Below are 12,456 nucleotides of genomic sequence, written 5' to 3' on the forward strand. Positions count from 1 at the left end.
AGGAAGGAAGGAAGAAAGAAAGAAAGAAAGAAAGAAAGAAAGAAAGAAAGAAAGAAAGAAAGAAAGAAAGAAAGAAAGAAAGAAAGAAAGAAGAGAGAGAGAAAGAAGAGAGAGAGAAAGAAAGAGAGATGTTGTCATAGCTGCAAAGGCCACATCACTCACCCGCTTTAGGGAGAAGTCTTGCTGAAGCACTTCACCTTCCTCTCTCACTGCCTCCTAGGACAATCTTTGCAGACCAAGTGATGACTACTGATTTAACATGATGAAACTAGCAACAGTACTTAGAGAAATCCCTTAAATAGCAAAGTCTTCCTTCAAAGAAAGAAGCCAACTCAGAGGTTAAAATAGGTGATCCAGGGATGTTCAGGGACAGAAGGATCTATGACATAGATGTTATGGCCAGACATGGTAGCACACACTTGTAATCCCAGAATAAGACAATCAGCAGTGGAAGGGTAGCCTCAGATCTATAACATATTTTAAGGCCAGGATGGGGTGAGATACTGTTCTAAATAAATAAATAAATAAATAAATAAATAAATAAATAAATAAATAAATAAATTGAAATGGCTTACAAAAACATCATATATAAGGAGACATCAAACCCCATTGTTGGTCAGACATAATATTGATTAACCCTCCCCTCCCATGTGCACATCAGTTCTCAGGAACATAAGGATTTTATCCATGTGCTCCATCTTTTCTACAATCTTTCTGCCTTCACTTCTTCAGGGTTCCCTAAACTCAGAGAGGAGGTACCTGATGGAGACTGCCATTATACTCTCTACATGTAATGTCTGGTTGTGTGTCTGCAATTCTGTTCCCATCTGCTGCTGGGGGAAGTCTCTCTGATGACAACTGAACAAGACCACAAATATCATTAACAATCATTTCATTGGGTTTGAGGGGATTGGTTTGGTTTGGTTTGGTGTTTGACCAGTTGAATTTAGTTCTACCCCCAAGTCTCTGGGCTATCCAGTCTCCATTTCTTGGCCATCTAAGCAGTATCCAGCATGGGCTTCCTCTTCTGGAGTTAAATAAGACATTGGTTGGCCACTTTGGCAAGTTCTGCACCACCATTGCCCCAGCACACCCTATAGCCTGGACAGATTATACGTCAAAGATTTTTATGGCTGGGTTGGTGTCCACGTTTCTCTTTCCATAGCCTACAAAGTACCTTCCCACAACAAAGAGACTAGAACATAAGGATGAAGGTTCCATGCAGGCACCGGCTCCACCTTTTCATGTTCAATTAACTGTTTGGATGTTCCTCAGCAAAAACCACCTACTCCTCCCACCATGCTGTCCTCGTGGAAATTAACTCTCTGTCCTAGCATTATCCTGAGCTGTTTGGAGATCCAACAGACCCTGTGAGCTATTATGAGTAAAGCTTCAATTTGCATAGTTGAGCAAGTGTTGTTATGGTAGGGTTGAGCATCATTTGGGTATAGGCCCAAGAGTTGTATAGCTGGGTCTTCCCAATTTTCTGAGGAACCACCATATTGATTTCCATAGTGGCTGAACAAGTTTGCACTCCCACCAGCAATGGAAGAATGTCCCCCTACTCCACAACCTCACCTGTGTGAACTGTCTCTTAGTCATTCTAATAGGTGTAAGATAGAATCTAGAAGTTTTGGATTTGCATTTCCCTGGTGGCTAGGGATGTTGAACATTTCTTTAAGTATAACGCAGCTATTTGAGATCCCTCTTTTAAGAATTCTCTGTTTATACCCCAGATTTTTGGCTTTTGGGTTTTGTTGTTGTTGTTGTTTTGTGTTTTGTGGTGACTTGGGGGGGGGCGTAGTATCTAATCTCTTGAGTTCTTTATATGTTTTGGATATTAGTCCTCTATCAGTTGCAGAGTCAGTAAAAATCTCTTCACATTCTGTAGGCTGTCACTTCATGACTTCTCAGTTTCATGAGGTCCCATTTATTAGTTGTTGATCTTAGTGTCTGCACTACTGATGTTCTGATAAGAGAGTAGTATCATATACAGTGAGTTCAAGAATATTCCCTAATTTCTCTTCTAGCAAATTCAAAGAATCTGGTTTTACACTGAGGCCTTTGATCCATTTGTACTTGAGTTTTGTGTAGGGTGTTAAGTATGGATCTATTTGCAGTGTTCTACATGCAGACATCCAATTTGACCAGCACTTTTTGTTGAAGATGCTATCTTTTCCAGTGTGTATTTCCGGCTTCTTTATAAAAAAAAAAAAAAAAAATCAAGTGCCCATAGGTGTGTGGGCTTATGTCTGGGTCTTCAATTCAATTCCATTTGTCGATTTATCTTCTTTATTAATCAATATACCTGTTTTTATTATCGTAGCTCTGTTTAGGATTGTTTTAGCTATCCTGAGTTTTTTGTTTTTCCATATAAAGTTTATAATTGTCCTTTCAAGGACTCTAAAAAATTGTGATATAATTTTGATGTTGATTGCATTGAGTCTGAAAGTTGCAAGTAGGATGGACAGTTTTATTCTTAATTCTACCAGTCCATGATCATGAGAGGTCTTTCTATTTTCTGGCATCTTCAATTCCTTTCTCCAAAGAAATTGTTTTTGTTATACAAGTCTTTCACTTGCATAGTTAAAGTTATCCCAAAATATATTATTTGAGGCTATTGAGAAAGGTGTTTGTTTCCCTTATTTCTTCTCAGTCCATTTTTGTCACTTGTATATAGGAGAGCTAAGAATTTTTTGAGTTAATCTTGTATTCATCCACTTTACTGAAAATGTTTATTGGCTGTAGGAGTTTCCCAGTGGCACTTTTAGGTTCACTTAAGTATACTAACATATTGTCTTAGTTAGGGTTTTACTTCTGTGAACAGACCATGACCAAGGCAACTCTTATAAGGACAACATTTAATTGGGGCTGGCTTACAGGTTCAGAGGTTCAGTTTATAATCAAGGCGGGAACATGGCAGCATCCAGGTAGACATGGAGCAGATGAGAGTTCTACATCTTCATCTGAAGGCTGCCAGCAGGATACTGGCTTCCAGGCAGCTAGGATGAGGGTTTTAAAGCCCACACCCACAGTGACACACCTACTCCAACAAGGCCGCACTTATTCCAACAGGGCTACACCTTCTAATAGTGCCATTCCCTGAGCTGAGCATATACAAACCATAACACATAGCATCTGCAAAAAGTTACTTTGACTTCTTCCTTTCCAATGTGTATCCCCTTGATCTCCTTCAGTTGTTGTATTGCTCCAACTAAGCCTTAAAGTACTGTTTTGAGTAGGTATGAGAGTGGACAACCTTGTCTTGATCCTGATTTTAGTGGAATTGCTTTGAGTTTCTCTCCACTTAAGTTGATGTTCATTGTGAGCTTGCTGTATACTGTCTTCATTACTTGGATGTATGTTCCTTGTGTCCCTAATCTCTCCAGGACTTTTATGATGGTGTGACATATTTTGTCAAAGGCCTTTTCTGCATTTAATGAGTTATATGTTTTCTTTCTGTTTGTTTATATGGTATATTACATCTACTGATTTTCAGATATTGAACCACCCCTGTATCTCTGGGATGAGGTCTACCTGATCATGGAGGATAATGTTTTTGATGTGTTCTTAGATTCATTTTGTAAGTATTTTATTGAGTATTCTTGCATCTAGGTTCATAAGGAAAATTGGTCTGTAATTATTTGTCTTTGTTGATTCTTTATGTGGTTTGGGTATCAGGTTGACTGTAGCCTTATAAAATAAAATGGGCAATGTTCCCTTTGTTTCCATTTTCTGAAATAATTTGAAGAGTATTGGCATTAACTCTTCTTTAAAAGTCTAGAAGAATTCTGTGCTAAAACTATCTAGCCCTAGGCTTTTTGGGGTGTTGTTGTTGTTGTTGTTGTTGTTGTTGTTGTTGTTGTTGTGAGACATCTAATGACTGCTTCTGTTTCACTAGGGATTACAGGTCTATTTAAAATCTTTGTCTGACCTTGATTTAATTTTTGTAAGTGGTATCTAACAAGAAAATGTTCCATTTCTTTTAGACTTTCCAATTTTGTGAAGCACAAAATTTTAAAGTATGCTCTTGCAATTCTCTGAATTTCCTCATTGTCTGTTGTTTTGCCCCCCTTTTTCTTTTCTGATTCTGTTAATTGGATATTCTCTCCCCCTCTTTTAGCTTAGATAGGGGTTTATCTATCTTGTTGATTTTCTCAACGAATTAGTTCTTTGTTTCATTGATTCTTTGTGTAGTTCTCTGTTTCTATTTTAGTTCTTTGTTTCATTGATTCTTTGTGTAGTTCTGTTTCTATTTATCTCAGCCCTCAGTTTATTTCTTGTGGTCTACTCCTCTTGAGTGCACTTCTTTTGTTCTACAGCTTTTAAGCTGTGCTACTAAGTAGCTAGTATGAGATCTTTTTTTTTTTTTTTTTTTTTTTTTTATGTAGGCACTTAGTGCTATGAACTTGATGCTTAGCACCAATTTCATTGTGCCCTATAAGTTTTGGTATGCTGTTTGCTCCTTTTCACTAAATTCTATTTCTGAATTCTAATTCGTTATTTTTGTCTTGCCCCATTTTTCACTCAAGAAGAAGTTATTCAGTTTCCATGAGTTTGTAAGCCTTTTGTTTTTGTTGCTGATGATATCCAGCTTTAACCTGTGGTAGTCTGATAGATTGCAGAATATTATTTCAATTTTCTTGTACCTGCTGAAACTTGCTTTGTGTCCTAGTATGTTGCCAATTTAGGAGAAAGCTCCATGAGGTGCGGAGAAGGTATATTCATTTTTGTCCATAGTGGAATGTTATGTAAATATGTTAAGTCCATTTGATTTGTAACATGTTAGCTCTAGTATTTCTGTTTAGTTTTTGTCAGGATGACCTGTCCATTGGTGACAGTGGGATATTGAAATAGAGGAGGGTCAATGTGTGATTTAAGCTGTAGTAATGTTTCCTTTACAAAAGTGTGTGCCCTTATGTTTGAAGCATAGATGTTAAGAACTGAAATGTTAGACCCACACACAGCTTGCTCAGACTACCCCCATCCACTGCTACTCAGCATGGGCAGGGTAGAAAATACCCAGAGGTCCTAGAAACACTAAGATGAGAAAGTAAGTGGTGAAGAGATAAGAGAAAAAGAGAATCAGAATGTTGTATGCACAATGAAGAAAGAAGACACAAGCAAGGGTATAACAGAACCCTGCCACCTGAGGCCATGGTGAGGTCATGGTCCATGCTGCCATGGAGGTCTATAGCCCTGCAGCAGTGGGAGGCCTATGTCCACATCCATGACCCATGTTACCTCTAGAGGCCAAGCAGACGTCCCTGGTCTAGGCTGCCACCTAGGGCCATGTTGATGTCCAAGGACTGAGATATTTAATATTGGAGAGAGTGAGTCATGTATAGTAGAGCACAGTCAGCACAGTAGAGTTGGTCCTGGTGTGTTTGGGGGTTGGGGGGAGGATCCAGCTGAGTTGCCCCAGAGGGCATGAGCACAGGATAGCTGGCTGTGCCCCTCATTGGCTGTATGGTAGTGTGGGCACAAGAGAGATGCCCCCTGCCCCTCCCACCTGTGGCAGGTGGGAGTGCTGGCCTCACCCCTCATCTGAGCAGTGTTGGAGAGCTAGCCCCATCCCTCACTACAACACTCAGACCCACGTGATGCCTGGACAGTGCATTAGTGCAGGCCCTGGTTGAGGGGCAGGGTGAAGTGAGCCAGCCCTGAAGAACTATCCCTGCCTTCACCAATCTGGCCCTCTCCTCACTGGCTATGGCATTAGGGTGAGCTAGTCCCACTGACTGCCAGGGCAGAACTGGAGAGTTGGCCCTGGGAGCATAAGTGGAGAGCTGACAGGCTAACTCATCTACCACACAGCACCAAATCCAGAGCTTTGATAGGCCCACTCCAACATCTACTTCATCTATCAACTACTGGAGCTCATGAAAGATCTGCTCCTGGAGATCTCCATGACACAGGGCAATAATAGGATATAGAAGTTGAATCTCAGTGAGGATCCAGTATTGATAGTGTAGTAGAAGCTAGAGGCTTTGAACCAACCAATGGCTCAATGCAATGAGCATTTTCAAGTAAAGCTGTTTGAGCAAAAGGGTATACTGTGTGACACCAATAGCTAGATTGGGGGTGGGGGTTGGTTTTCACTGTTTCTTTCTTTTGGGAAAGGCTACAAGAGATGAGGGACAGGAAGATGAGTGGAATTGGGGCACATGATGGGAAACTCACAAAGAACATATAAAAGGTTTAAAAAAAAAAAACTTAAATATCTGGTGGATTTTTCCTCTAATGAATATGTAATCTTTCCCCCATCTCTTCTGACTAGTTTTGGTTTGAAGTCTATTTTGTTAGATATTAAAGTGGCTAAACCAGCTTGTTTGGAAAATCTTTTCCCAACCCTTTACCCTGAGGTAACGTTTATGCTTGATGTTGAGGTATGTTTCTTAGATGCAGCAGAATAAATCCTGTCTTCACATCCATTCTGTTAGTCCATCAATAACCAATGACATGTTTTGGTGGTGGTGGTGGTGTGTGTATGCTTCCATTCTTTTGGTTTTGCTGGTGTGAAATTATTTCCTGTATTTTCATGAGCATAATTAACCTCCTTGGAGTTCTCCTTCCAGCACCCTCTGTAGTGCTGGATTTGAAGATATTAAATTTGGTTTAACTATGAAATCTTACTTTTTCCATCTGTAGTGACCTATTAGTTTTGTTGGGCATAGCAGTCTGGTCTGACATCTATGGTCTCATAAGAGTCTTCAGCACACCTGTCCAGATCCTTCTGGTTTTTAGTCTCTGTTGATGAGTCGGGTTTACTTCTAATAGGTGTTCCTTTGTATGTTATTTGATCTTTCTCTCTTACAGCTTTTAATATTCTTGGTCCTGTACATTTAGTGTTTTATTATATGGTCTTTTCTTGTCCAACCTATTTGGTGTTCTGTATGTTTCTTGTACCTTGGAGGGCATTTTCTTCTGTCTAGGGAAATTTCTATGATTTTATTGAAAATATTTTCTGGGCCTTTGAGCTGGAATTCTCATTCTATTACTATTACTCATAGATTTGGTCTTTTCAGTGTCCCAGACTCCCTGGATGTAACATGTCAGGAAATCTTTAGATTTAACATTTTCTTTGAAGTATCAACTTTTTTTCTATTACATTTTCAATGCCCAAGATTCTCTTCCATCTTTTGTATTCAGTTGAAGCTTGCCTTTGTAGTTCCTGTTCGAATTCTGAATTTTTCCATTTCCAGAATTCTGTTCTTTATTCTGTTTCCATTTACGGATCTTGAACAGTTTTATTTCCTTCAACTGTTGTTTTCTCCTGGCTTTAAGGAACTTATTCACGTCATCCAACTGTGCTTTCCTAGATTTAAGAGATTTATTCCTCTTTAAGGACCTCTATTATCTTCATGCCGTGGTTTTAAGGTTTTTTTCTTGCACTTCAGCAAGGTTCTGCTGTGGTAAGATAGCTGGACTCTGGAAACATTTTGTCCTGGCTGTTACTGTTTTTACACGGACAGGTTGAATTTTAATTTTAGAGAGGTCAGAAGGGGATGTTCTTTGAGATCCACAGGAGGTGTGAACAGGGAAGGGAGGCTGTAGTTGGGTTGGGATGAGCCTGAGGGACTGAGTTTGCTAGGGAAACACAGAGAGCAGAGAAGGTCTAAGAGCAGAATACCTGGTCTTCTAGCAGGTGTGGCCTGTAGTCGAGTAGGGGGTGTCCACCCAAGCTGAGGGCTGGGACACAGTGACAATTCAGAGAAGGGAGGCTAGAAGGGAATGTTCTGTTGCAGTGTTAGGGGCGGCCCTGAGGGATTCGGTAGGGATTCAGTCTACTAGGGGAACAGAGAACAAAACAATAAACTCATACATTGAGCAAACTTTATATTGCAAAAAGATACATCTATCAGAGCTCCTCTCACAGCTTTGCTTTGCAATGTTTACATAACACACATCAATTCTGACCCAATCACAATGGTAATTTCTTACAATGTAGATATGAAATCTATATACTAATCTACTGAAACACCCTTCAAATTTTTTTATCTGCAATTAACCATTACCAGGAGAACAAACTTTATCCTACGATGTCTCTCCTTTCCCTCAGTGTTCACTCTCTAGAAGCTGGAATTCTCTCATTTCATACTAAAAGCACAGGAAAAAATGGTTCATCTTGTTAACATAATGCCCATAAGTCTGATGAGATAATGCCCATATTTTAACCTTGAAGCATAAAGTCAGGGTTAACATGTCACTTAATTCATACAGTACATTGTTAATTATCAACAGTATCCCACTGACTCAGAAGTTCTCTATCTGGCTGATGTCATTTATTAACTGTTAGACCATGACTCAACCAAAGAATGTGCTTATATGAGGCTGCTGGTTTCATTTTAGAATTAGAATGCTCATCTTTGGGCTACTTTCAAATACAGAAATACTACATGTGGCATATGAACTATGGATTTTGTTTCCCATTGCTTCAGGAAGAATTTATTGAAATAAAATTTTACGAGACAAAATGCAAATCTACATGCTTGTATTTCGGTGTATACACGTATATACTAACCCTAACTAAAGCATCACAAGCAATACTAACAGTTCTGGTTACATATTTCCAAAGACTTAACTGCTCTAAAGATACATGTTATAAAGACACTTATGTAAAAGGCAAAAATAAAGAATCAGCATAGTATTACTTCAAAAAAGTTCTCTATCCCTCATAGAAGAAAACTATGCATTTTTTTATCCTAGGAAAAAAAATAAAAGAATAATGCTATCATGTAAAGAATTCACAAAACCTAGCTGTATAGCCCATGAAAGCCATACCCACTGAACATAAGCAGCAGTTATGGTCCCTACTGAATGACAGACACACCATCACTTTCCTCTTTGACAACAGGAGTTTATCTTTCTCAAGCTCTCCTAACTGTACCACAGAAGTTCAAATCCTGTAGCAACAAGTTAAAACTACAAAATAAGGCATTCTGATTAAATGTCATAAAAGTAACAGGCTTTAAGTAGTAAAGCAGGCTCTTAATGTTGTTACAATTTCACATAATCTAGCATTACACAGAAAGTAATTTTACCCCCAAAATACAATGAATTGCTACTTTGGGGGGCACAGGGGTATTATTCATGAATCTTTAACTTTGGCTATCTTTCCTACCATGATCTCTAAGCCTGTAGGTAGGTCACTTACTAAAAGGTTTCTCAAATTATATTAAATCTAAATTGACAAAATCCCTGTAGTATTATTTAGGGAAAGAAAGAAAAGTGGACTTGGCACAAACATGCCAACAGGTCACAAAGTTTTCCTAAACAAAACATCCTCCATACAGAATCCAAATCTGCCATCCACCTGAAGCAGGTAAGAGGCAGCAATACCACCTCTACTAATAGCACAAGGTAGAAAGCTGAAACACTGAAACATCTATTACCTTCAACTGCAGATTGTATCAAAGATGCATCCTAAAATACATTTTTTTCTAAAATCCGGATTTGACTGCTCTTCACACTTTTACATTAAATGTTGCTTAAACAAAAATAAGAGCATTAACTTCAGTATTCTACCATCTAAACATTGTAAAGCAATGGTTATACATCAGCAGCAACAGGTAAAATGCACCTAATTTGGGTCCTTGACACCTCTTGTTTAAGTTTTATTGTATGATAAAGTTCTTCACAGTTTAAAATATTGTGAAGTAAGATTTTTATATATAATTATATTCACATACATACTATGTACACATACTATTTGAGGTGTCCATAAACCTGGAATATGTGTTTATCAGTAGGGTACCCTACTTGAGCAGGAACCCTGAATAAATTGGTGTGGACTGTCAAAGTTTCCCAGAAATGCTTAGAAATAAGACAAGAATACTATTATGAGCAATTATAATAAAAACTTCACCTTATTTACATAGTGCCTATCTCCCAAGAGGTAAAGATGCTTTATGGATATTTTTCAGTATTTGAGGCAGAACATTGGGGACACTATCAATTATCATTTTCCAAAACTCAGAGACTGCCACCTCCACGTACTTTGACAGTGGCAGAGCAAAATCCAAGTACATAAAGACCTCTTGGCTCTCAGTCTCCCTTACCACATTTCAGTCTTGTGGTACAACAGAATTCCCAGCACAAAGAGTTAATGTCTAAGTCCTCCTCTATCGGCAATGTGCGCTAGATTTATACCATGGGGAGATCAAATGGTATTTTGGCTTTGGCAGATGAAAAAGTCTAACATTCAGTGTGATTATAATTCAGTGTAACTTCTCCAGTCTAAGTGCAACACAGCTGATTGGTCTACAGGGGAGGGTGGGCCAATGTCTAACAAGACAACGAGTTCTTATCCCAACAGCTACTGGTGACTGACTACAGAGACAGCCCAGGACCTGGTGCTAAGTTCTTTTCTATTTCCACAATATAGTATACACATATAAATAAACATCTCAGCATAAAATGTACATTAGCATCAGTTCATGTTCAAAGGCCTTAAGGATGAACTTTAAAGGCCAAGAGTTCCTCAGAGTGCATGTTGTTTAAAGATCGAAGATCTGGCAACTTTAGAAGTAATTTTGTAAAAATGGAGGCCTCATTTGGATGGTTTTTCATTATTAAGGTCCTTAGTGCACGGATGAGTGTTTCCTGCAAAGCCTCCACTGAGTTGACATTTTCAATTCCAGATCGATCTAATGAAAGCAGAGAAGAAATATGAAGGGAAGACATATTAGCAATAAATGATTACTTACTCACTGACCACTACCAAATTTGAAATAGAGCAATATATACAAGCTGTAAAAATTCTCAGCTAAAGTAACATCAATAACACAACAAATGAGCCAGGGACGGTAGTGCATGCCTTTAATCCCAGCCTTCAGGAGGCAGGGGCAGGTGGATCTCTTGAGACAAGCCTGGTCTACAGAGCAAGTTCCATGGCTGCCAAGGCTACAAAGAAAATCCCTGCTTTTTTTTTTTTTTGGGGGGGGGGGATTCTCAGCTAGGCATGGAGAACATGACTTTGATCTTGGGAGACAGAAGCAGGAAGATCTCAGAGTTCATGGCTAACCTGGGGTTTCTTTTCTTCCAACATGTTTGGGTGTTTTACTTACAAGTATGTCCATGCACCACTTGGATGCCTGATACCAAGTGGGATTCTCTGGAACTGGTGCTAGGAATCAAACCCTAGTTCTCTGGAAAATCAGCCATTACTCTTAACTGCTGAGCCATCTTTCCAATCCAGAGTTTCTTATTTCTTTAAATTTGATGCTAACTTCAACTGCTTCTAATTGGCAAGATAAAATAATGTAATGCAGAAATGATATCTTTACCACATACAAACTACATTTCCACTCCCATGCACAGTAGATTCCCTATCCTAGTATTCATACCTTGTGCCCCCTCCTCTTAAAAGGGCTAGACTGACTTCTATCTAATGAATAAAATTTGACAATTGAGAATAGAAATCTGCACCATAATGGCTTCTATCTGAATGACATACCTCCAGAGTAAGTTGCTACAACCTAAATACAAGAAACTGGGACCAACACTGTGACTCGTGAGGAAACACCATGTATGGACTGAAATACCCTGGTCACTCATCCAAAGAGCAAGTAACCCCATACTAGGTTTACATGGGCAACCCTTTTCTCTAACAGAATGTGGAATCTGAAGAACAGAAGGATGAAATAATCAGTCAGCATAACCAGATTTTGCAGCAGCCTGCTTGCTTACCTGCAGATACCAGAACAACTGCTGTGAACAAGCTCATTTCCTCATCACTGAGCTGGAGGGCATTCAGCTTCTCACTGAACTCAAACATAGAGCTGAGCAGATCCCCTGCTCCCATTGAGTGCAGATCATCCACACTGTACTTCTTACCACTTAGAAAGGTGACAGTCCGTTCCTTTGCATCAAATAATGAAGCAAATCGTACCATTAAAACCTGAAAGGCAGAAAATTCAAATTTATTTGAAAAAGTTCATTGAGAAAACTAAGATGTAACTATTGAAGTCAGTTAAGAAACATCCTATATATAAAAGAAATTTTATGGAAAAGAAAACTAAATTTAGATCTAGAACACTTTAAGGCAAATTCTCCATGAAAGCAATAAATATCCCAACATCAAACAGCAGTCCAGTTTGAAATGGCAAGATGTTAACGAATCTTAAATTCTATAAACAAAGATTCAGAAATGAAAGTATAAAATTAAAGTGAGCACCCAGACACTATTGCATATGCCAGGAAGATTTTGCTGAAGGGACCCTGTTATAGCTGTCTCATATGAGGCTGTGCCAGTGTTTGGCAAATACAGAAGTGGATGCTCACAGTCATCTATAAGATGGAACGCAGGGCCCCCAATGGAGAAGCTAGAGATCTGCAACCCTATAGGTGGAACAACAATATGAACTAACCAGTACCCCCAGAGCTCATATCTCTAGCTGCATATGTATCAGAAGATGGCCTAGTTGGCCATCACTGGGAAGAGAGGCCCCTTGG

The 12,456-nt window shown here is 39.0% G+C and overlaps 1 protein-coding gene across 1 annotated transcript in view; it reads right to left on the minus strand.

Moving 5' to 3' along the window:
- Positions 1-7,822: 7,822 nt before the first annotated feature.
- Nr1d2 (nuclear receptor subfamily 1 group D member 2) overlaps positions 7,823-12,456 on the minus strand; it is a 28,450-nt gene continuing 23,816 nt past the window's right edge. Inside the window, exons 7-8 of the mRNA XM_021181827.2 lie at positions 11,692-11,902; positions 7,823-10,649 (exon numbers count right to left, since the gene is read on the minus strand). Coding sequence (XP_021037486.1) covers positions 10,453-10,649; positions 11,692-11,902 — 408 coding nt within the window. The 3' untranslated portion in view covers positions 7,823-10,452. The remainder of the gene's footprint in view (positions 10,650-11,691; positions 11,903-12,456) is intronic.

The sequence above is a fragment of the Mus caroli genome, chromosome 14 (genome assembly GCF_900094665.2).
Source record: "Mus caroli chromosome 14, CAROLI_EIJ_v1.1, whole genome shotgun sequence".
NCBI lineage: Eukaryota > Metazoa > Chordata > Mammalia > Rodentia > Muridae > Mus > Mus caroli.